Consider the following 26,577-nt stretch of genomic DNA (forward strand, 5'->3'; position numbering starts at 1 on the left):
GTCTCGTGTTTTACATACTGGCACAACCAGTGCCATAGTCTCGTGTTTTACATACTAGCACAACCAGTGCCATAGTCTCGTGTTTTACATACTGGCACAACCAGTGCCATAGTCTCGTGTTTTACATACTGGCACAACCAGTGTCATAGTCTCGAGTTTAACATACTGGCACAACCAGTGCCATAGTCTCGTGTTTTACATACTGGCACAACCAGTGCCATAGTCTCGTGTTTTACATACTGGCACAACCAGTGTCATAGTCCCGTGTGTTATATACTGGCACAAACAGTGCCATAGTCCCGTGTTTTATATACTGGCACAACCAGTGCCATAGTCTCATGTTTTACATACTGGCACAACCAGTGCCATCTACCGTCAGTTTGTCAACTACGTCTTTGTACCGGAACTCTATAAAAAAGAAGAAGTCTGAACATAACTCATCCAGTATCCCGTAGATCGATAGCTATCACACTCAGCTCACACACTGTGGTCAGGGGGTCGACCCCTAGAACGGCTGGAAACATTAGGAATAATTTCGTTAAGATACCTGCTCTGCAGTGTTCACCATCAGTGAAATGAGTACATGAATGTTAGTGGACTGGTGTGGGTCGCATCCTGGGTGTTAGTGGACTGGTGTGGGTCGCATCCTGGGTGTTAGTGGACTGGTGTGGGTCGCATCCTGAGTGTTAGTGGACTTGTGTGGGTCGCATCCTGGGTGTTAATGGACTGGTGTGGGTCGCATCCTGGGTGTTAATGGACTGTTGTGCGTCGCATCCTGGGAGTGCACTCAAAGGTTTAGCAGAAGACACGACCATCAGGGTCACCACCGCTGACAGGAGGTGGTGTTGTTATCATGAACACAGACGATTACAGGAACAAAATGCTCAATCTACTTAATGACCCAGATACCTACAAACCTCTCACAACTAACCAAGTGGACAACCTTACTAAAACTTTTCTTCAAAGGAGCTCAGAACAAGGGAAGAAACTTCTGCACACCATACCCAGCAACCCCAGACCTGCCAGGATGTAAGGCCTGCCAAAAACTCACAAGCCAGGTATCCCACTGAGGCCTATATCCCCGGGAATAGGCAGTGCTCCCCACCAGCTCTCAGGAATTCTCGTAAAACACCTCTCTAAACTCTTGGGCACTATCAGTCCAGAACATCTCAAACACTCGGGTGATCTTCTCAATCGCATTCGCAACATCAACATCAGGAACAAGAAACTTTCCAGCCTTGACGTGACTTCCCTATTCACAAAAGTACCTACTACACAAGCCATCGATCTCTTGCGCAGGAAAATTGACGATTCACTTGACCTTCCCATTCCAGCCAGCGATTTCATCGACCTTGTTGAACTTTACGTGTTTCTCTTTCAAAAATCACCTCTTTCAGCAGACTTTTGGACTACCCATGGGTTCGCCACTCATTGCGGTCCTGGCGAACCTATACATGGAACATCTAGAACCCGAACGTTTCTCCACCATTATTCCTTCGTCTGTCACCTGGCTCCGTTATGTTGACGACATTCTCCTCATAACTCCTAAACGCTTCAATGTTAAAGCTCTCCAAGACAAGCTCAACCAGGTCGAGCCTTCAATCCAGTTCACACTTGAAGAAGAAGTCGACAACACTCTTCCTTTCCTTGAAGTTCTGCTTTGCAAAGCAGACCACGAACTTCGTTTTAAAGTCTATCGAAAACCCACCAACCAAAACGATCTTCTCCACTTTTTCTGTCACCACGACACCAAAACCAAACGTGGTGTAATTATACACTTCTTCCTGCGTGCACTCAGAATCTGCAGCAATGAGTTTCTTGAAGAAGAATGCACGATGATTGAACAAGTATTTTCTAAACTCCACTATCCTCGTCACTTCATCAGAGACTGCAGACGACGGGCATTAAACATGTTCAACACACCCAGAGAAGACACTGCTGAGAAGAGATACATAGTCCTCCCCACCAACTCCATTGTCAAACACATTTCCAACATCTTTTCCAATACCTCATTTCAAGTATCTACCTCCACAACCACGACCATCAAGGACATTACAAGTGATAGACAGGACAAGCTTCCACCCTCTGCAGGGGTATACATAATCCATTGTAATGACTGCAACAAGTTATACGTGGGCGAAACATCAAGGGGCCTCCAAACACGTATTTCAGAACACCAATACGCAAGCAGGTCTGACGACACAAGGAATGTCTGCGTACAACACCGTATTTCACACAACCACTGGATAAACTACAGAAACTCAAGACTTATCGCCACAGAAGACAACACTCAATACCGAAGAATCCTGGAATCATCACTTATTTCTATATCTGACAACTTCAACCAGAATACTGGCTTCTATAACATAGCTGAACCACTTGCCAAGAAACTTCTTCATCGCTATCCTACATAAGAACACTGTAGAAGGTCTGCTCACAAACTTATCCAATCTCCTTTCCAAGCTACCCAAGATTTTAGACTATAACTCCACTCGGTACATCATCAGATGCAGCATTCTCCACATGACCTCAGCATTCTGAACCTGACTATAAATACTCGCGTTCCTTCCACCCCAGGTAGTTCTGTTTGTGACTTGAAAAAGCCCACTGTGTGGGCGAAACGTAGTCAATAAAGGATCACATTATACTGCATATGTGTTTATATTTCCATTGTGTCGGTATTTTATACCATTTATTTCCATCGTGTCAAACACTGCAGTAGAAATGGATCCTTCACACAGAGAATACCTGGACCTTCTTCTAAAAGCTTACTCACTTCGCAACAGACACAATTTTCTTCGTGATTGCATCGAAGAAATGGTCTTACCAAGATCTACTCCTCCTCAAATTGCCAACATCAAACCACCTTTCTCCGCTACAGCTCGGACCTACCTTGAAGAGTGTGCAGACGACTTAAACAATGCTACAAAGGAAGCTTTTCTCCAAGCCAGAACACTAGGCACAACACTCCGGGGCAACATGAACAGACGCACCGCCGAAATCATTCGCAGCAGAGTTACCACAGCGAATGTTCAACAGAAGATCAGACTTACTAGGAAACTACAAACACTCTGCGATAATAGTAATTGGAAATGTTTAGGAAGACCTGAAATTATTCAAAATCTTTCATCTTGTCCACTGTCAACCACAGAAACTGAAGCCCTCAGCTTAGGCCTCAAATTCGCAACAGGAATTACGAAACCAAAACAAGACCTCAGTTTCATCGCAAAAACTACAGACACAATGACTCCGACTTCCAAAAAGGTTATCTTCAAGGCATCATCTCAGCAGCCATCCCAACACGCAGCTCCCCAGTCATACCTCGACGTTACATCAATGCACTCAAAGGTTTAGCAGAAGACACGACCATCAGGGTCACCACCGCTGACAAAGGAGGTGGTGTTGTTATCATGAACACTGACGATTACAGGAACAAAATGCTCAATCTACTTAATGACCCAGATACCTACAAACCTCTCACAACTAACCAAGTGGACAACCTTACTAAAACTTTTCTTCAAAGGACTCACCGCATTCTGAGGGGCTCAGAACAAGGGAAGAAACTTCTGCACACCATACCCAGCAACCCCAGACCAGCCAGGATGTACGGCCTGCCAAAAACTCACAAGCCAGGTATCCCACTGAGGCCTATATCCTCGGGAATAGGCAGTGCTCTCCACCAGCTCTCAGGAATTCTCGCAAAACACCTCTCTAAACTCTTGGGCACTATCAGTCCAGCACATCTCAAACACTCAGGTGATATTCTCAATCGCATTCGCAACATCAACATCAGGAACAAGAAACTTTCCAGCCTTGACGTGACTTCCCTCTTCACCAAAGTACCTACTACACAAGCCATCGATCTCTTGCGCAGGAAAATTGACGATTCACTTGACCTTCCCATTCCAGCCAGCGATTTCATCGACCTTGTTGAACTATGTGTTGATTTTACGTGTTTCTCTTTCGAAAATCACCTCTTTCAGCAGACTTTTGGAGTACCCATGGGTTCGCCACTCAGTGCGGTACTGACGAACCTATACATGGAACATCTAGAAGCCGAACGTTTCTCCACCTTTATTCCTTCGTCTGTCACCTGGCTCCGTTATGTTGTCGACATTCTCCTCATAACTCCTAAACGCTTCAATGTTAAAGCTCTCCAAGACAAGCTCAACCATGTCGAGCCTTCAATCCAGTTCACACCTGAAGAAGAAGTCGACAACACTCTTCCTTTCCTGGATGTTCTGCTTTGCAAACCTGACCACTAACTTCGTTTTAAAGTCTATCCAAAACCCACCAACCAAAACGATTTTCTCCACTTTTACTCTCACCACGACACCAAAACCAAACGTGGTGTAATTATAGGCTTCTTCCTGCGTGCACTCAGAATCTGCAGCAATGAGTTTCTTGAAGAAGAATGCACGATGATTGAACAAGTATTTTCTAAACTCCACTATCCTCGTCACTTCATCAGAGACTGCAGACGACGGGCATTAAACATCTTCAACACACCCAGAGAAGACACTGCCGAGAAGAGATACATAGTCCTCCCCACCAACTCCATTGCCAAACACGTTTCCAACATCTTTTCCAATACCTCATTTCAAGTATCTACCTCCACAACCACGACCATCAAGGACATTACCAGTGATAGACAGGACAAGCTTCCACCCTCTGCAGGGGTATACATAATCCCTTGTAATGACTGCAACAAGTTATACGTGGGCGAAACATCAAGGGACCTCCAAACACGTATTTCAGAACACCAATACGCAAGCAGGTCTGACGACACAAGGAATGCCTGCGTACAACACCGTAATTCACACAACCACTGGATAAACTACAGAAACTCAAGACTTATCGCCACAGAAGACAACACTCAATACCGAAGAATCCTGGAATCATCACTTATTTCTATATCCGACAACTTCAACCAGAATAGTGGCTTCTATAACATAGCTGAACCACTTGCCAAGAAACTTCTTCATCGCTATCCCACATAAGAACACTGTAGAAGGTCTGCTCACAAACTTATCCAATCTCCTTTCCAAGCTACCCAAGATTTTAGACTCTATAACCCCACTCGGTACATCATCAGATGCAGCATTCTCCACCTGACCTCAGCATTCTGAACCTGACTATAAATACTCGCGTTCCTTCCACCCCAGGTAGTTCTGTTTGTGACTTGAAAAAGCCCCCTGTGTGGGCGAAACGTAGTCAATAAAGGATCACATTATACTGCATATGTGTTTATATTTCCATTGTGTCTGTATTTTATACCATTTATTTCCACGTTGTGTCTTGCTGGATTCGTGGACCTGCCAATGTTGCAGGCAATTAACATGAAGAGTGTGAGGCTCGCTCAGCTATTAAAGACCTTACGAATTTCCATAGGGGTAATTTATTGTTGGACTATTTTTTAGTGCTCTCTCACCATATATACAACTGCTGGCAACAACAGTGGTCTACAGTGGTCCACAATGGAACACAACAAACTATTGGCTATCAAACCACATTTAGGAATCTGGCAGCCATCTTTCCATCATTGTCAGGTTAGGAAGACTGCACTCATGCACTAACATATTGGACACACTTGACTCATTCACGGATACCACATCAAGAAACAATCTCCACCATTGTACAAGGATTGTGAAGACTCAAGAAATCTTAAGAACATCAGAACATAAGAAATGAGGAACACTGCAGCAGACCTGTTGGCCCATACTAGGCAGGTCCTTTACAATCCATCCCACTAACAAAACATTTGACCAACCCAATTCTCAATGCCACCCAAGAAATAAGCTCTGATAACTCTATCCATTCTCATATGTAAGTCCCACTCAAATCCTACCCCTCTCACTCATATATTTATCAAACCTAAATTTGAAACTACCCAAGGTTTTAGCCTCAATAACCCAACTAGGTAGACTGTTCAACTCATAAACTACCCTATTTCCAAACCAATACTTTCCTATATCCTTTCTAAATCTAAACTTGTCTAATTTGAATCCATTACTGTGGGTTCTTTCTTGGAGAGATATCTTCAAGACCTTATTAATATCCTCTTTATTAATAACCATCTTCCACTTATACACTTCGATCAGGTCTCCTCTCATTCTTCGTCTAACAAGTGAATGTAATTTAAAAGTCTTCAATATTTCTTCATAACGAAGATTTCTAATGATATGTATTAATTTAGTCATTCTACGCTGAATGTTTTCTAACGAATTAATGTCCATTCTGTAATATGGAGACCAGAACTGAGCTGCATAATCTAGATGAGGCCTTACTAATGATGTATAAAGCTGCAGTATGACCTCTGGACTTCTGTTGCTTACATTTCTTGATATAAATCCCAACAATCTATTTGCTCTATTACGTACGCTTAGGCATTGCTGTCTTGGTTTAAATTAAGGTTGCTGCTTATCATAACCCCCAAGTCCTTTTCGCAATCTGTATGGATAAGTTCTACATTATTTAACTTATAAGTGCTAGGGTTATGGGCACTCCCAAGCTTCAGAACCTTGCATTTTTCTACATTGAACTGCATCTGCCACTTTTCTGACCAGTTATTGAGTTTGTCTAAATCCTCCAGAAGCTCCCTAACATCTACTTTTGAATCAATTATCGTACTTAATTTTTTATCATCGGAGAATTTGCTCATTACACTAGTAATTCCCTCATCAAGATCATTGATATATATTATAAACAACAACGGGCCCAAGACTGATCCCTGTGGAACGCCACTTGTTACAGATCCCCACTCGGATTTAACCCCATTTATGGACACTCTCTGCTTCCTGTCTGTGAGCCATGACTTTATCCATGACAGCACTTTTCCCCCAATGCCATGACCTGCCACTTTCTTTAACAGTCTTTGGTGCGGTATTCTAGCAAAAGCCTTACTAAAATCTAAATAAACAATATAAAATTCTTTATCGTGATCAACAGCCTCAAAAGCTTTACTGAAGAAAGTTAATAAATTAGTTAGACAAGAACGGCCTCTCGTAAATCTATGCTGAGTATCATTAATCTGATTATGCTTATCCAGATGGCTTCTTATAATCTCAGCTATAATTGACTCTAGTAATTTGCCTACAATTGAAGTTAGGCTTATTGGGAGGTAATTTGATGGTAACGACTTATCCCCTGATTTAAAAATAGGAATTACATTAGCCATCTTCCACATATCAGACACTACACCTGTTTGAAGAGATAAATTAAAAATATTAGTTAACGGTTCACAAAGTTCCATTTTGCATTCATTCTTAAGAACCCTTGAAAAAAGCTCATCAGGACCCTGTGATTTATTTTGTTTCAGACGGTTGCAAACAAACCACGGTACTGGCGGGGACTGAACCTGAGGGTTCAATCCCCGCATGTACTGTGGTTTGAGAGACTGTCAAGACCATCGAACATATTTTAATAGGATTGGATCCCTTTCCGATGACTAAACAATCCCAGCTAACTCTAACTGACCTTTTCGCTGAAAATCCTGCTTCTGCTTCTGTTTTTTTTAACAGAAACTAACCAGATGAACCAGCGTTGATGTTAGTTTTACTCTTGCACTAACATCTACCTTGACTACCCTCTAACTTCGCACATTCCAGCCCCTCTCTCCCTTTTAACATTGGCACATTTCTTCTCATATACATCCCTCCCCTCAGTGATGTTGAAGGATTAAAGGTTCAATGTTTAAATTGAAATGATAATGATCTACTTCTCTCCCGATTCAATTTAGTTATACACTACTGCATCGTTGCATGGTCTTCAGTTTTGGTTTTTCTCTCAGTACATTGTAGGTAGCTGTAGGTAACCAGAATCTTAGTTTGATCATGTGCTGTTTGCTATTAGAGAAGCTCTCATCTTTCTTATGTCTTCCACTCTTATGTCCTTAATGATAGATGGGATCTTATACTCTTTGTCGTGATGTTTCACCTGGAGTCCATACATCATCACTGAACTCTCTCTTTCATCCTCCCGTTGCTTTTATCTTTACACAGGCTTTTACAAGGATAGACTAAGGTTCCTAACCTTATATACAAGCTAAGAGTTGTTACCTATATGAGCTGTGCAAGAAAGGTATAAAATACCGACAATATGAAAGTTAAGACACATGTGCAACATCTGGGTATCTTTATTGTAGTAGACGTTTCGCCATCCAGTGGCTTTATCAATACAGATTCTAGGACATAATAGGAAGACAGTAGAACTATATACAAAAGATGAGGTAATCAGTCCCTCGGCCTTGGAGTTAGTGTTCACAGCATCGTGGTGGAGGAGAGTCTGGAGCAAAGGCAAGAAGACTGGCGCTTTTTATAGGCGTCAGTGAATGGGACGGGCAGCAGACGAGGGCAGTCACTGGTAGGCGGGATTCCCCAGTGGAAGTAGGTCCTTCCCAAAGAGATGGGTTAGTTGCAGCAGCCGTGAAGAAGGTCTTGTAGATGTCCTCTGAACCAAGATTCCATGATGTTGCAGTGTCTGACAAGTTGTGCAAGAAAGGTATAAAATACCGACAATATGAAAGTTAAGACACATGTGCAACATCTGGGTATCTTTATTGTAGTAGACGTTTCGCCATCCAGTGGCTTTATCAATACAGATTCTAGGACATAATAGGAAGACAGTAGAACTATATACAAAAGATGAGGTAATCAGTCCCTCGGCCTTGGAGTTAGTGTTCACAGCATCGTGGTGGAGGAGAGTCTGGAGCAAAGGCAAGGCCGAGGGACTGATTACCTCATCTTTTGTATATAGTTCTACTGTCTTCCTATTATGTCCTAGAATCTGTATTGATAAAGCCACTGGATGGCGAAACGTCTACTACAATAAAGATACCCAGATGTTGCACATGTGTCTTAACTTTCACCTATATGAGCTCATTTGAAAGCCTTTTTATTGCTAAGAGATGTTGGAACCATCTGTGGGCCAGCAATTTTAGACACAATTTTCTTTGATATCATTATGCCGATTTTCCCTTCATATTTCTTTATCAGTCTTCACTATTTTCCTTGTTTCTCTTATCACTTTTTTATCCTATTTTCAGAGATTGATTTTCCTTCTTTGTCCTCACGGTTTCTCTGTTCATTCTCACTCTTTTTTCAGCCCTGATTCACTTTCCCCTCATTTATGCTATATCCTCTTTCTGATTTTTCATTTTCTTTACTAGTTTGACGTGTTTTTCCTGCCATATTAGCACTATTTACCTGTTCTACAGCCTCTTCCCTCGCTCTGTTAAATATTGCAAAAGTTTCCTCCTAAAGGAAACTGAAAATTTCCTCAATGTTCTCCGTGGTATGTCTCTTCCTGCCAGTTGTTATAATGTCGTGTTTACTTCCTTCCCTGACTTCCTCCTCACGCTGTTTTAATGTTCCCTGGATTCCCAACATATCAGGACTCATACTGCTGGTGGTTCTAGATCCTGGGCCACGTTTTTCTCACCATCATCACTCACTCCACACGATACCAGGTACATCAATACTGAAAGGTACGGAACAACACCAGTGAAGGTCTCGTTCTCCTGGTGGTTTCAGCTCCTGGACCACATCACTCACACTATATAACACTATTTTTCTTTCGCATGTAAATAAGTGTGCACTCACGTGCTTGACCAGGTGTGGATTCCAAACTGGTGCTGCATTCTCTAGTATGGGCCTGACGTAAATGGTGAATAGAGTCTTGAACGATTCCTTACTGAGGTATCGGAACGCTATCCTTAGGTTTGCCAGACGCCCGTATGCTGCAGCAGTTATCTGATTGATGTGCGCCACAGGAGATATGCTCGGTGTTATACTCATGCCAAGGTCCTTTTCCTTGAGTGAGGTTTGCAGTCTTTGGCCACCTAGACTGAGCTGTGTCTGCGGTCTTCTTTGCCCTTCCCTGATCTTCATGACTTTGCATTTGGCAGGGTTAAATTCAAGGAGCCAGTTGCTGGACCAGTTGCTGTCCAGCTCGCTTTGTAGTCCTGCCTGATCCTCGACCGATTTAATTTTCCTCATTAACTTCACATCATCTACAAACAAGGATACTTCTGAGTCTGTCCCTTCCGTTATGCCATTCACAAAAACAGCACAGGTCCTTGGACTGACCCCTGTGGAACCCCGCTTGTCACAGGCGCCCACTCTGACACCTCGTCACGTACCATGACTCGTTGTTGCCTCCCTGTCAGATATTTTCTTATCCATTGTGGAGCCTTTCCTGTTATGTGTGCCTGATCTTCTAGCTTTTGCAGTAACCTCTTGTGAGGAATTGTGTCGAAGGCCTTCTTGCTGTCCAAGAAAATGCAATCTATCCACCCCTCTCTCTTGTATTACTTCTGTCACCTAGTCATAAAACTCCAGTACGTTTGTGACACAGGATTTACCTTCCCTGAAACCGTGCTGGTTGTTGATTACACACTTTTTTCTTTCCAGGTGCTCCACCACTCTCCTCATGATCTTCTCCATGACTTTGCACACTATACACGTTAGTGACACAGGACTGTAGTTTAATGCCTCATGTCTGTCTCCCTTTTTAAATATTGGGACTACATTTGCCATCTTCCATACCTCAGGGAGTTGCCCAATTTCAATGGATGTGTTGAAGATCTTTGTTAGTGGCACACACAGCATCTCTGCTCCCTCTCTAAGGACCCACAGAGAGATCTTGTCTGGTCCCACTGCGTTTGAGGTATCAAGTTCACATAGATTCTTCACCTCCTCTTTGGTTATGTGTACATCATCCAGTACTTGTTGGTATACCTCCCTGTTCTGATTTCTTGGAATCCTACCAGTTTCCACTGCAAATACTTCTTTAAATCGTGTGTTGAGCTCCTCACATACCTCTTGGTCGTTTCTTGTGAACTCCCCATCATCCTTCCTCGGTCTGATTACCTGGTCCTTGACTGTTGTTTTCCTACAACAGCTTCAGGTCAGACTTGACTTTCGATGCTACATCATTTTCGTATTGTCGCTGAGCCTCCCTTCTTATCTGTGCATATTTGTTTCTGGCTCTTTGGCTGATCTCTTTGTTTTCCTGGGTACTTTGTCTTCTGTACCTTTTCCATTCTCTAGTACACCTAGTTTTTGCCTCCCTACACCTTTGGGTGAACCAAGGACTCGTTCTGGTCTTACCTGGAGAGAGTTTACCTGGAGAGAGTTCCGGGGGTCAACGCCCCCGCGGCCCGGTCTGTGACCAGGTCTTCCCACTATTTCTGTTTACCTTGGGAACAAACCTTTCCTCTGCCTCCTTGCATTTTGTTTCACATAGTCCATTTCTTTTACTGATTTTCCTGCCATTTCTCTCTCCCACTGAACGTCTTGCAGGAAGTTCCTCATGTCTGTGTAGTCCTCCCCTTTTGTAGTTTGGTTTTTCCCATTCTATTCCTGCTACTCTCTCCGCTTGTAGCTCAACTATGTAGTCGAAGCACAGAACCACATGATCACTTGCTCCTAGGGACCTTTTATACATGATATCCTCGATGTCTGAACTACTCAAGGTGAATACAAGGTCCAGTCTTGCTGGATCGTCCTCGCCTCTCTCTCTGGTAGTGTCTTTAACATGTTGATGCATGAGGTTTTCCAGTACCACATCCATCATCTTAGCTCTCCATGTTTCGGGACCCCCATGAGGCTCCAGATTTTCCCAGTCAATCTCCTTGTGATTGAAATCACCCATGACTAGTAACTTTGCTTCCCCCATGTGAGCTCTTCTGGCCACCTCTGCTAGCGTGTCGACCATTGCTCTGTTTCTCTTGTCATATTCTTCTCTTGGCCTCTTGCAGTTTTATGGTGGGTTGTATATTACTGCAATTACCACCTATGGCCCTCAGACTGGACTGTTCCTACTAAGTAGTCCCTTTCGCCTATGCCATCTATTCTTTCCATTTTCTCAAATCCCCACCAGGATTTAATGAACAGTGCAACTCCTCCTCCGCCTCTCCTCCCTCTATCTTTCCTGAGGATTTGATATCTGGGTGGAAAGATTGCATCTGTTATCATCCTGGTGAGCTTTGTTTCTGTGAGTGCTATTATGTCTGGAGATGTCTCCTTGATTCTTTCATGCCACTCCTCCAAACCTTCAACTTCTGTTCCAAAACTGTGGTCCTGGTATTATATTGGGGTTGGGAGAGCAGGAGCCCTGGCGGGGGTCTATGGCGGGTTGTGGTGGGGTGGGGGAAGAGTTCCCATAGGGGGTTGCTTTAGGGGTGGGGTTTGTGGTGTTGGGGGTGGGGACAGAGGGATCGGTGTGTGATTGTTGGTTTAGATTGTTCAGTTGCCTTGGGGTTGTCGTGGTTGGAGTCCTTCTGCGGGTGTTTCTGGGGGGTGTGTTTGCCCTTCCTCCTGTGTCTGGGTTATTCAGCTTTTCTTTGTCATTTCCTCCCATTCCTCCTTTCGTTTTTGCACTCTCTTTTTCAGTATCATCCTTTCCTCTTGCATTCTGTCTCGATTGAGGTACACTCTCTAGAAGTGCAATTTGTCTTTCAACCGTTTTTTCTCCTGCAGGATCATGGTTGAAGTTGATTCTGCCTTGAAAATTACTTTGAGAGACCGTTTCCTTCTCCTTGCGAACCACCCAATTCTCCGAAAATTTGCCACCTGGGTCATGTCTCTCTCGCCTATCACCTTCATGATACCTTCAATTGCTTTTATCTCCTCTTGTTTTCTTTCATCACAGGTTTCCCCTTCGGCTTCCTCTAGCACATAGACAAAAAGTGATCTCTCCCTTTCTTTCTCCCACTGTTTCTCTCATTGCGTCCTCTGAGGTGTTTTAATTCCTTCCCTTGGAGTGTTCCTTCCTTCAGACCCTTCCCTAGCTGAGGCCCCAATGCTCATTGGCCTGTCTTTCGTGCTCATCTGTTCCAGGCCTCTGCAAAAGTCTGGTAGAGTTCTTGCATATATCCTAGCTCCTACAATGTCTTCAGATGTCTCATTTGTTCCTAGTGTGCTCTATGTCTTTGCCCGTGTGGGTCTGACAGGACCTTTGCATCCAGTCCCCTTGTCTGTGTCTGATGTAGGAGTTCCTGGTGTAATGTTTGGACTGCTATTTTTTCCTTTGGGTTGTTTCAGATTTCTCAGTTTCTTTTCTAAGCACTGTATCTTGGCTTCTGCTACTATGGCATATTGCTCCCACACACACACAAAGTATGTGTGTGTGTGTGTGTGTGTGTGTGTGTGTGTGTGTGTGTGTGTGTGTGTGTGTGTGTGTGTGTGTGTGTGTGTGTGTGTGTGTGCATGTGCATGTGCTCACCTAGTTCCTCACCTAGTTGTGGTTCCAGGGGTCGAATCACAGCTCCTGGCCCCGCCTCTTCACTGGTCGCTATTAGGTCACTCTCCCTGTTCCATGAGCTTTGTCATACCTCTTCTTAAAGCTATGTATGGATCCTGCCCCTACATCCTCCCTTTCCAGACTATTCCACTTCCTGACCACTCTGTGACTGAAGAAACACTTCCTAACACCCTTGTGATTTATCTGAGTCTTTAACTTCTAACTGTGACCCTTTGTTGCTGTGTCCCGTCTATGAAACATCCTGTCTCTGTCTACCATGTCAATTCTTCTCAGTATTTCATATGTCGTTGTCATGTCCTCCCTATCTCTCCTGTCCTTCTGTATCGTCAGGTAGATTTGACTTAACCTCTCCTCGTAAGACATGCCCCTTAGCTCCAGGACTAGTCTTGTTGCAATTCTTTGCACTCTTTCTAATTTCCTGACGTGCTTGGCCATGTGTGGGTTCCAAGCTGGTGTTGCATACTCCAATATGGGCCTGACGTCCACGGTGTACAGAGACCTGAACGACTCCTTACTGAAATGTTGGAATGCTATTCTTAAGGTTGCCATTCACCCATATGCTTCAGTAGTTACTTTGTTGATGCGCGCCTCAGGAGAGGTACCCGGTGTTATATTCACCCAAAAGCCCTTTCCCTTAATGAGGTTTGTAGTCTCTGGCCCCTTAGACTGTACTCCGTCTGCTGTCTTCGTAACCCTTTCCAAATCTTAATGACTTTTGCACATGGTGGGGTTGAACTGGAGGACCAGTTTCTTGAAAAAGCCTGCAGCCCGTCCAGATCATTATGTAGTTCTGCATAGTCCTCATCCGATAGAATTCTTCTCATTAACTTCACATCATTTGCAAACCGGAACACTTCTTAGTCTGTTTATTCCGTCATCTCGTTCCCAAATACCAGAAACAGCACCGGTCTTAGGATTGACCCCTGTGGAGCCCCGCTTGTCACAGTCGCCCACTCTGACACTTCGTCACGTACCATGACTCGCTGTTGTTTTCCTGATAGGTATTCCCTGATCCATTGCAGTGCCTTCCCTGATATCCCTGCTTGGTCCAGTTTTTACATTAATCTCTTGTGTGGGACTGTGTCAAATGCCTTCTTACAGTCAAAGAAAATTCAGTCTACCCACCCCTCTCTCACTCTTGTCTTACTGCTGTCACCCTGTCATATAAATCCTGTAGGTTTGTGACACAGGATTTCTTTTCCCTGAAACCATGCTCGCTGTCGTTGATAAGCTCATTCCTTTCTAGGTGTTCCACCACTCTTCTCCTGATAATCTCCATGACTTTGCATACTATACATGTCACTGACACTGATCTGTAGTTTAGTGCTTCCTGTCTGCCTCCCTTTTTAAAAACAGAAACTACATTTGCTGTCTTTCATACCTCAGGTATGTGTGTGTGTGTGTGTGTGTGTGTGTGTGTGTGTGCTGGCTGGTAGTTCAGGGAGAGACTTAATATGTGTGTTTATTTTTGCTTTGATTTACACTAAGTGCTTTGCTGTATAAACGATACGCAGTTCCGTGGTGTTGCCTCCGCCATCTTGGGTACTAGAGTACAATGTGCTAGTTATTGCATGTATTGCCGATTTGTGACAGTTGTATGTTATTAGGCTGAAGTATATGGGTGTGTTACGTGTGTATTATTCACATTATACCTGCTATTGAATTCTAATTGCACCGAATACTATTTTAATCCCCAGAAAAGGCCGTGGAAAACAAAATATAAAAGAAACTCTGAGCAATTACATTTTCACTTTGATCTGTAGGAGTTTCACTCAGCATGGGAAAGTTGGAAGTGATACGCAGCTGCGTGACTAGTGTCAGTGTCATGGTTTGTAGCATCAATCTTCTTGCTGGGCTCTACTTATCTGACAATATACACCAGAATGTATTTATATCACGAGGCTAATGTTTTGTGCTTCGCATTGAGAACAGAGAAAGAGAAAGACAGAAAGAGAGAGAGAGAGAGAGAGAGAGAGAGAGAGAGAGAGAGAGAGAGAGAGAGAGAGAGAGAGAGAGAGAGAGAGAGAGAGAGAGAGAGAGAGAGAGAGAACAATGGGTATGGTACAGTGCGTTGGAATTGGTATTTTCTTATAAATTTTGCTGTGTAATTTATATACATAGATAAATATGTCAATTCTTTATATAGATCATATGAAAATGAGACTGGGATTTGGCACTAACAGTGACAAATGTCTGCCGTAGTGCCTTACCTGTAGTGCCTTATCTGTGGCCCAGTTTTGATATACTTTATTACCAGCACTACTGGAACAATAAAATTATAAGATAATAAATGTCGATTTCTTAATCAATTCTCTTTGCAAAAAGAATTCAGTGAGATCAATCTTATATTTTCTATTTTTTTTTTTTTTTGACTCGTGTCACTTCTCTGATTACTCGGTAAATTGAATATCTCTGACTTAATGATGACTTGGTTAATTTAATATGTTTAACCTGAGTCACTTCTACGATGACTTGGTTAATTTAATAACTCTGACCTGAGTCACTTCTCTGATGACTTGGTTAATTTAATAACTCTGACCTGAGTCATTTCTCTGATGACTTGGTTAATTTAATATCTCTGACCTGAGTCACTTCTCTGATGACTTGGTTAATTTAATATCTCTGACCTGAGTCACTTCTCTGATGACTTGGTTAATTTAATATCTCTGACCTGAGTCACTTCTCTGATGACTTGTATAATTTAATATCTCTGACCTGAATCACTTCTCTCAAGGCAAGATTAATTGAATATATTTTATATTTCACAGAAGACTTTGTCAATCAAAGTTCTCTGATAAGTTAAAATCAAGATAAAACAGCATTAAGGAAGTATGTGTTCCTGACCTTAGTGATCTATAATTAAGGACCTTCAAGTATATTTTGCTTTAGGAGAATCTTAAGTCCGAAGATATATCGTAGACGGTATTATTTACTTCAAATACAATACAATTTACATATATTTTGAAACATATTTTTTTTTAAATTATAGTTAAAAAATATTATTCCCCAAAATATGCCGCTGCCAACACTGACATCTGGTTGTACTCTTCTGACGGATGTTACTCAACTAATGATAATGTATTACTCGAATAATTCACATACATAAGATAAACATAATATACACATTCAATGAAACACATTCACGTCTATAAATATTCGGTTTAAAAATCGTATAATAAAGACATTTTATATCTGATTTATCTCTCCTTAGAAAGTTTTAGAAGTTATGTTTTCACCTATAATAGTGTTAGCAAACACGTCCTTAAAGATCTCAAACCTAACTTGTCTGTAACAAACAATTAAACAGTATTTCAATTACTGTTGTCTAAAAAGAATGGATATATCAAGTCTATAAAACGAATGGATATATCAGGTCTGTAAAACGAATGGATATATCAGGTCTGTAAAACGAATGGATATATCAGGTCATAACTACACTGAGTATATATTTTTAATACCAACTGAACGGAATCTGAACAGCACAAATCCTCCCGTCATCAATACCAGGAATATTAGCTCAAGAAGCTTCTTGAAAAACACAGTTGTTAGTAGGGCGGACGAGCATGACCGTAGGATCTGTGGCACTCGCCTGACCCAGGGTACATTAACAATAATAATAACAATAATAATCTTTATTTCTACACTTACAAAGTTTACAGGACTAGCCAATCGTAATGCTATTTCGAAAATAATAATAATAATAATAATAATAATAATAATAATAATAATAATAATAATAATAATATCTTTATTTGCTACAATTACATGTAGATGTATACAGACAATAGCTGACATCAATGACATACTACTATATAGAAAGCCGCTTGTTATGCTGAGCATTTCGGGCAAATTAGGTCAGTTTTGTCCCAGGATGCGACCCACACAAGTCGACTAACACCCAGGTACCCATTTTAAAGTAATGGGTGAACAGGGGTAGCAGGTGTCTTATGGAAGCACGTCCCTAATGTTTCCAGCTGTACCGGAGGAGATTCGAACTCCGGACCTCAGTGTGTGAGCTGAGTACTCTAGCGATCCAGCTGAGGGACACCCTAGAAAGTCCCTTTTCACCAGGATGCGACCTGCACCAGTAGGCTAACATCCAGGTACCTACTTACTGATAGGTGAACAGGGACTGCAGGTATCTTAACGAAACATATCGTAATGTTTCCCCCGTTGCCTGGTGGCAATAGTTCTCGGTTTACACGGTGAGGGTCCGGCTTCGATTCCCGAGAAACGGGTGGAAACATTGCGTGTTTCCTTACACCGGTTGTCCATGTTCACTCATTAGTAATAATGGGTACATGTGTGTTAGTCGAGTGGTATGGGTCGCATTCTGGTACGAAACTGACCTAATTTGCCCGAAATGCTCAGCATAACAAACGGCTTTCTATATAGTCATGTCACTGATTTTAGCTAGACCTGTATACCTTGTACATGTACTTGTAAAAATAAAGATATTACTATTATTAATATTATTATTATACCAGTACCGGGGATTGTAGCACGGACCTCAATGTGCTAGCTTAGTGTGCTAGCACTCGAGCTACAGGACACACCCATATTATAATGAGTAATGGAAAAGAAGAATAAAAAGAGTAATCAAGATGATCTGTTAGTGGCTAGTCTGTTTAAAATCAGCATCGAAGACGGGCCGTTACCGGGGCCACGAACCATTCTACTAAGGCACCACTATCCACGTCCCATGGTGCGAAGGGCTGACCTGTAATAGCATTAAGGGATGGCTTAGCCCCCCACCCCCACCTTCTACATTCCACTCCTGCTCAGGAGACCAAGGCACCCACCCTGAGGGAGTGCGGTATCCCAGTAAGAACATAAGAACATAAGAAAGGAGGAGCACTGCAGGAGGCCTGCTGGCCCATACTAGGCAGGTCCTTTACAATTCATCCCACTAACAAAACATTTGCCCAATCAAATTTGCAATGCCACCCAAGAAATAAGCTCTGATGTGAAAGTCCCACTCAAATCCAACCCCTCCCACTCATGTACTTATCCAACCTAAATTTGAAACTACCCAAAGTCCCAGCCTCAATAACCCAACTAGGTAGACTGTTCCACTCATCAACTACCCTATTTCCAAACCAATACTTTCCTATGTCCTTTCTAAATCTAAACTTATCTAATTTAAATCCATTACTGCGGGTTCCCTCTTGGAGAGACATCCTCAAGACCTTATTAATATCCCCTTTATTAATACCGATCTTCCACTTATACACTTCGATCAGGTCTCCCCTCATTCTTCGTCTAACAAGTGAATGTAACTTAAGAGTCTTCAATCTTTCTTGATAAGGAAGATTTCTAATGCTATGTATTGATTTAGTCATCCTACGCTGAATGATTTCTAACGAATTTATGTCCATTTTGTAATACGGAGACCAGAACTGAGCTGCATAATCTAGGTGAGGCCTTACTAATGATGTATAAAGCTGCAGTATGACCTCTGGACTTCTGTTGCTTACACTTCTTGATATAAATCCCAGTAATCTATTTGCCTTATTACGTACGCTTAGGCATTGCTGTCTTGGTTTAAGGTTGCTGCTCACCATAACCCCCAAGTCCTTTTCGCAATCTGTATGGCTAAGTTCTACATCATTTAACTTATAAGTACTAGGGTTATTGGCACTCCCAAGCTTCAGAACCTTGCATTTATCTACATTGAACTGCATCTGCCACTTTTCTGACCAAGAATAGAGTTTGTTTAAATCCTCCTGAAGTTCCATAACATCTACGTTTGAATCAATTATCCTACCTATCTTTGTGTCATCGGCGAATTTGCTCATATCACTAGTAATTCCCTCATCAAGATCATTGATATATATTATAAACAACAACGGGCCCAAGACTGATCCCTGTGGAACGCCACTTGTTACAGATCCCCACTCGGATTTAACCCCATTTATGGACACTCTCTGCTTCCTGTCAGTGAGCCATGACTCGATCCACGAGAGCACTTTTCCCCCAATGCCATGAGCTGCCACTTTCTTTAACAGTCTATGGTGCGGAACTCTATCAAAAGCCTTACTAAAATCTAAGTAAATAATATAAAATTCTTTATTGTGGTCAACAGCCTCAAAAGCTTTACTGAAGAAAGTTAATAAATTAGTTAGACAAGACCGGCCTCTTGTGAATCCATGCTGAGTATCATTAATCAAGCTATGCTTTTCGAGATGGCTTCTTATAATCTCAGCTATAACTGACTCTAGTAATTTGCCTACAATTGAGGTCAGGCTTATTGGGCGGTAATTTGACGGTAACGACTTGTCCCCTGTTTTAAAAATAGGAATTACATTAGCCATCTTCCACATATCAGACACTACACCTGTTTGAAGAGATAAATTAAAAATATTAGTTAATGGTTCACAGACTTCCATTTTGCATTCCTTAAGAACCCTTGAAAAAACCTCATCAGGACCCGGCGACTTATTTTGCTTCAGTCTGTCTATCTGCTTCACAACCATTTCACTAGTGACTGTGATGTTACATAATTTATCTTCTTCTAGCCCACTGTAAAAATTAATTACTGGAATATTGTTAGTGTCTTCCTGTGTAAAAACTGAGAAAAAATAATTATTTAAAATCAAGCACATTTCATTCTCTTTGTCAGTAAGGTGCCCATAGTTATTTTTAAGGGGACCTATCTTGTCTCTAACTTTTGTTCTATAGACCTGGAAAAAACTTTTTGGGTTAGTTTTAGAATCAATAGCAACTTTAATTTCATAGTCCCTTTTAGCTTTTCTTATCCCCTTTTTAATGTCCCTCTTAATGTCAATATACTGATTCATAAGATGACCCTCGCCTCTTTTGATACGCCTATAAATTCCTTTCTTATGCCCTAGTAGATATTTCAGCCTATTATTCATCCATTTTGGGTCATTTCTATTTGATCTAATTTCCTTATAAGGGATAAACGTTCTTTGAGCAGCATGTATTGTGTTCAGAAAACTGTCATATTGATAGCTCTCTTCGTTACCCCAGTCAACAGATGATAAGTGTTCTCTAAGCCCATCGTAATCTGCTAAGCGAAAATCTGGGACTGTTACTGAGTTATCGCTACTATCGTACTTCCATTCAATGCTAAATGTAATTGATTTGTGGTCGCTAGCACGCAGTTCCTCTGAAATTTCTAAATTATTAAGAAGGGATTCATTGTTTGCCATAACTAAGTCAAGCAGGTTATTTCCCCTTGTAGGTTCTGTCACAAACTGCTTCAAAAAACAATCCTGAAATACTTCTAAGAAGTCGTATGATTCTAAATTCCCAGTCAAGAAATTCCAATCAACATGACTAAAGTTAAAGTCTCCTAGAATTACTACATTATCGTGCCTTGTGGCCTTAACAATTTCCTCCCATAGTAGTTTCCCTTGGTCCCTATCTAAGTTTGGGGGACGGTATATCACTCCTAAAATCAGTTTTTCATGCCCCTCTGAAAATTCTATCCAAACAGACTCTGTATGTAAACAGAACGTTGGTTTCAGACATTCCGCTTTGTAGCCCAAAGTACATCGGTGGTATCCTGGATTACATCATTCCTTCAACTGCCTCCAAATGCTCAGTGAGAGCACTTGGTGGAGGGAAGGGGTGCAGGCTAGGGCCTTCACCGAACGTATTTCCGAGTCATCGGTGGAGAACCTCAGAGATTAATATCATATATGCCTCTGTGGTCCACCCACCTCGACAGTTCAGGGTAATTAAGGAGGTCTACTTACCTAACTGGAGATCTTTCCCAGGGTCAACTCCACTGCGTGCCCAGCACTTGACCAAGCCTCTCGGTGGATCAGGGCCTGATCACTCAGGCTGTTACTGCTGGCCGCTCGCACGAACCGCAGCTTGACTGATCGGGCACTAACTTTAGGTGTCTAACCAGTTCCCTCTTTAAGGCAGACAGGGGTCTATTGGAATTTTTCCTTATGCACAGTGGGAACCTGTTTAACTGTCTTTGACCTCCGAACATTTATAATATTTTCTGTCAGTATAATAATGGCACCAATGCTTTTCAATTAGGGTACGTTGCATCCCTCCCGGATTTTCCAGGTGTAGATTATGATGCATCTTTCTTGCCTGCGTTCTACAGAGTACAGGTCAAAGGACTTCAAACGTTCCTAGTAATTAAACTGCTTGACTGAACTAATACATGCAGTTAGGGCTTTCTGTACATCTAGCACACGGTCTCTACTCACTGCCGTTACGCCCTTTTGACGCATGTCGTATTTATGGCTTGTGAGATTTTGGCTGCTGGAATCCTATGCAACAGGTGAGCTAAATCTGATGACACAGGAAAAGAACCTTCAGTTATCAACAGCAGCGTCCGTTTATTAGTTATGATTGGTTTTGAAGCAATATGCATCTGCTGGGTAACACGAATACAGGTAGTAAGTTTGTCAGACGTTGGAGGTTGTGCTCTTTCGGTTTGATTTCACACATTTGAAGCGCACGATCATATGAGACATGTAAGACCATGTTTCCAAGAACTAGCAACGTAACGTAAGTAAACAACAGCTAAAATGTAACCCAAAGCTTACCCTTGACCCTGACCTTGAGCATATAAGGCTGACTATAGAAGCATACAGAAACATTGATGTATAAAATATGCATTCCAGGGAGTACACTGGCATAGTATATGTTCTGAGTTGCTTTAATCAAGCAGTGAGAGTTCTCTGTACATTCTTTAGAGCTGCACATTTGTCTGACGTGAATAGGGCTATTGTATATAACAGTGTTCTAGTTTAGAGAGAATAAGTGCCTTGAAGAATAGTTAGCAGCCACTTAACAAATGTTTACCTAGTGTAATTTTGAATAATGAAAAAAAAATGAATTTCCTCAGTTTTTTCACTGGAATAACTGTCATCAACAAATGAGGTTAATGAATACCTGCTATTAGTACGACCTGAGGTAGCAGCACATGTGCTGGTCATTTGGAGCAAGACGCACGCTCCTGAGGTGGCAGGTATGTTGCCACAGATGACAGACTAACAAGAACATGTCGACAAATATTTTTATGTCATACAGTATATCAGAATATTTTATCCAACAACAGTCAAGGGGAAAAATAAAATAATTTAAATGCAACTGTGAATCTCCCCTAAATAACTATGCAGGTACAACACTGATTTCTTGACAACTTTGGTTCCTAAGCTTTGCTGGACCAACAAACGTCATGTAATAACAAGTCAACAATATACCTTTGACCCACCATGGTCTACTGGAAACGTAAATTAGCATTAGCATAAATGAAGCGTCTTTATTTACTACTGTACTGGCAAAGAAAGTGTTGCAGTACCACCACTCTCATCGTGGTAAATTTTAGAATTTTTATGGTGCTGCAGAACTAATCAGTAGCCAGAGTTCGTTAATCGTCAGCAAATTATGCTAAGAATTGCACAGAATAAAGGGATGATCCCCAACAACTGCAGTGTCAACAATATAAGTGAACACACAGTATATACAATGCCATCTGTGTCCGCCAGATATACTGTTTTGACAGAAAAATAAAGCAGTCTCGTAATTTTGTCTGGACTAAAAGAGGAGCCAGGTGATCCACTGTCGTACCTATACTATAACTTTGTGCATTTCTTAACCAAATTGTATCAAACAAATCTGAACCAACTATAACTGAATTAATATCTTGCACTTGCAAATGCATTTGAATGAGTAAAAATTTGGGAAATAAAAAGTAGAAGCCTTCAAGAGAAAATGCCAAGATTTCCTCCTCCAAGTGTTGGATCAACCAGGCTGTAATGAATACGTGGACCAGTGGGCTACCAGCAACAAGACCCTGGTTGACCAGCTAAACATCAGAAAAGCATTTAGATGTGGGAGTAGGAAAACTGTTGAAATCGATCAACTCTCTGACTGGTGACTCGTTATGGCCAGGTACAACAACCTTTGAATTTGCTACGTGAGTTCGTTATAGATTATATTATTTTTGTTACTTGCATTGCTGTTATTGTTGTGATTTGCAATGTTGTTGTCGTCGATGTTGCTGTTGTTGTTGATGTCGTTACAAGTGTTATTGATGGTAATGTTGTTGTTGTTGATGTCGGTAGAAGTGTTATTGATGGTAATGTTGTTGTTGTTGTTGATGTCGTTACAAGTGTTGTTGATGGTAATGTTGTTGTTGTTGTTGATGTCGTTACAAGTGTTGTTGATGGTAATGCTGTTGTTGTTGTTGATGTCGCTACAAGTGTTGTTGATGGTAATGTTGCTGTTGTTGTTGATGTCGTTACAAGTGTTGTTGATGGTAATGTTGTTGTTGATGTCGTTACAAGTGTTGTTGATGGTAATGTTGTTGTTGATGTCGTTACAAGTGTTGTTGATGGTAATGTTGTTGTTGATGTCGTTACAAGTGTTGTTGATGGTAATGTTGTTGTTGATGTCGTTACAAGTGTTGTTGATGGTAATGTTGTTGTTGATGTCGTTACAAGTGTTGTTGATGGTAATGTTGTGTCGAAAAATGTTTTTGTTATGTTCAGTGTTGCACATATTTTTGTTATAGTTACTTGTTTCTGATATTGTTCTTTCTGTTCTTGATGTTGTTGTTGATGTTGTTTATGTTTTTCTTACTTTTCTTGAGCTTTTCTTTATTGTTTTTGTTTTAGTTGAAATCTGGACTGTTGTTGTTGTTGTTGTTGTTGTTGTTGTTGTTGTTGTTGTTGTTGTTGTTGTTGTTTGTGTTGTTGTTGTTGTTGTTGTTGTTGTTGTTGTTGTTGTTGTTGTTTGTGTTGTTGTTGTTGTTGTTGTTGTTGTTTGTGTTGTTGTTGTTGTTGTTGTTGTTGTTGTTTGTGTTGTTGTTGTTGTTGTTGTTGTTGTTTGTGTTGTTGTTGTTGTTGTTGTTTGTGTTGTTGTTGTTGTTGTTTGTGTTGTTGTTGTTGTTGTTGTTGTTTGTGTTGTTGTTGTTGTTGTTGTTGTTGTTGTTGTTGTTGTTGTTGTTTGTGTTGTTGTTGTTGTTGTTGTTTGTGTTGTTGTTGTTGTTGTTGTTGTTGTTTGTGTTGTTGTTGTTGTTGTTGTTTCTGTTGTTGTTGTTGTTGTTGTTGTTGTTGTTGTTTGTGTTGTTGTTGTTGTTGTTGTTGTTGTTGTTTGTGTTGTTGTTGTTGTTGTTGTTGTTGTTGTTGTTTGTGTTGTTGTTGTTGTTGTTGTTGTTGTTTGTGTTGTTGTTGTTGTTGTTGTTGTTTGTGTTGTTGTTGTTGTTGTTGTTGTTGTTGTTGTTGTTGTTGTTTGTGTTGTTGTTGTTGTTGTTGTTGTTTGTGTTGTTGTTGTTGTTGTTTGTGTTGTTGTTGTTGTTGTTGTTGTTTGTGTTGTTGTTGTTGTTGTTGTTGTTGTTGTTGTTGTTGTTTGTGTTGTTGTTGTTGTTGTTGTTGTTGTTGTTTGTGTTGTTGTTGTTGTTGTTGCTGTTGTTTGTGTTGTTGTTGTTGTTGTTTGTGTTGTTGTTGTTTGTGTTGTTGTTGTTGTTTGTGTTGTTGTTGTTGTTGTTGTTTGTTGTTGTTGTTGTTGTTGTTGTTTGTGTTGTTGTTGTTGTTTGTGTTGTTGTTGTTGTTGTTGTTGTTGTTTGTGTTGTTGTTGTTGTTGTTGTTGTTGTTTGTGTTGTTGTTGTTGTTGTTGTTTGTGTTGTTGTTGTTGTTGTTGTTTGTGTTGTTGCTGTTGTTGTTGTTGTTGTTTGTGTTGTTGTTGTTGTTGTTGTTTGTGTTGTTGTTGTTGTTGTTGTTGTTGTTGTTTGTGTTGTTGTTGTTGTTGTTGTTGTTTGTGTTGTTGTTGTTGTTGTTGTTGTTGTTTGTGTTGTTGTTGTTGTTGTTGTTGTTGTTGTTTGTGTTGTTGTTGTTGTTGTTGTTGTTGTTGTTGTTTGTGTTGTTGTTGTTGTTGTTGTTTGTGTTGTTGTTGTTGTTGTTGTTTGTGTTGTTGTTGTTGTTGTTGTTGTTGTTGTTGTTGTTGTCGTTTGTGTTGTTGTTGTTGTTGTTGTTGTTTGTGTTGTTGTTGTTGTTGTTTGTGTTGTTGTTGTTGTTGTTGTTGTTTGTGTTGTTGTTGTTGTTGTTTGTGTTGTTGTTGTTGTTGTTTGTGTTGTTGTTGTTGTTTGTGTTGTTGTTGTTGTTGTTTGTGTTGTTGTTGTTGTTGTTGTTTGTGTTGTTGTTGTTTATGTTGTTGTTGTTGTTGTTGATGTTTGTGTTGTTGTTGTTTGTGTTGTTGTTGTTTGTGTTGTTGTTGTTGTTGTTGTTTGTGTTGTTGTTGTTGTTTGTGTTATTGTTGTTGTTGTTTGTGTTGTTGTTGTTGTTGTTGTTGTTTGTGTTGTTGTTGTTTGTGTTGTTGTTGTTGTTGTTGTTGTTGTTGTTTGTGTTGTTGTTGTTTGTGTTATTGTTGTTTGTGTTGTTGTTGTTGTTGTTGTTGTTGTTGTTGTTGTTGTTGTTGTTGTTGTTTGTGTTGTTGTTGTTTGTGTTGTTGTTGTTGTTTATGTTGTTGTTTGTGTTATTGTTGTTGTTGTTTGTGTTGTTGTTGTTGTTGTTGTTTGTGTTGTTGTTGTTGTTGTTGTTTGTGTTGTTGTTGTTTGTGTTATTGTTGTTGTTGTTTGTGTTGTTGTTGTTGTTGTTGTTGTTTGTGTTGTTGTTGTTGTTGTTGTTGTTTGTGTTGTTGTTGTTGTTGTTGTTGTTGTTGTTGTTTATGTTGTTGTTGTTGTTTGTGTTGTTGTTGTTGTTGTTTGTGTTGTTGTTGTTGTTGTTGTTTGTGTTGTTGTTGTTTGTGTTGTTGTTATTGTTGTTTATGTTGTTGTTGTTGTTTGTGTTGTTGTTGTTGTTGTTTGTGTTGTTGTTGTTGTTTGTGTTGTTGTTGTTTGTGTTGTTGTTGTTGTTGTTGTTTGTGTTGTTGTTGTTGTTGTTGTTTGTGTTGTTGTTGTTGTTGTTGTTTGTGTTGTTGTTGTTGTTGTTGTTTGTGTTGTTGTTGTTTCTTAAATTTGTAAATAGCTTCTTTTATCTTTATTTGTTATTGTTATTGTTTGCTGTTGCTGATGTTCCTGTTGTTGCAATAGTTGTTAATAGTAATGGAGTTTTTGGTTTTCTTGCTTTTACTGTTATTATTGATGTTGTTTATGTTTTCTTGCGTTCGTAATGTTTTTGTTGTTGTTTATGTTATTGTTTTTGTTGTCGTTTATGTTGTTTATTTCGTTGGTGAATGTGGTGTTGATTTGTTGTTGTTGTTGTCGCAGTTGTTGAACCTGATGTTGTTATTGTTGTATTTTTGTAATTTAGATATTGTAATTGATGGTGTTTTTGTTGTAGTTGTCGATTAAACAACTATTGTAATTGTTGATGTCGTTGT

The 26,577-nt window shown here is 40.7% G+C and overlaps 1 protein-coding gene across 1 annotated transcript in view; it reads right to left on the minus strand.

The window, feature by feature from the left end:
* Positions 1–23,872: 23,872 nt before the first annotated feature.
* Positions 23,873–26,577, minus strand: part of LOC138854789 (hybrid signal transduction histidine kinase A-like) — a 4,098-nt gene continuing 1,393 nt past the window's right edge. Inside the window, exons 4-5 of the mRNA XM_070099881.1 lie at positions 24,749–25,595; positions 23,873–24,624 (exon numbers count right to left, since the gene is read on the minus strand). Coding sequence (XP_069955982.1) covers positions 23,873–24,624; positions 24,749–25,595 — 1,599 coding nt within the window. The remainder of the gene's footprint in view (positions 24,625–24,748; positions 25,596–26,577) is intronic.

Source organism: Cherax quadricarinatus, chromosome 69 (genome assembly GCF_038502225.1).
Source record: "Cherax quadricarinatus isolate ZL_2023a chromosome 69, ASM3850222v1, whole genome shotgun sequence".
Lineage (NCBI taxonomy): Eukaryota > Metazoa > Arthropoda > Malacostraca > Decapoda > Parastacidae > Cherax > Cherax quadricarinatus.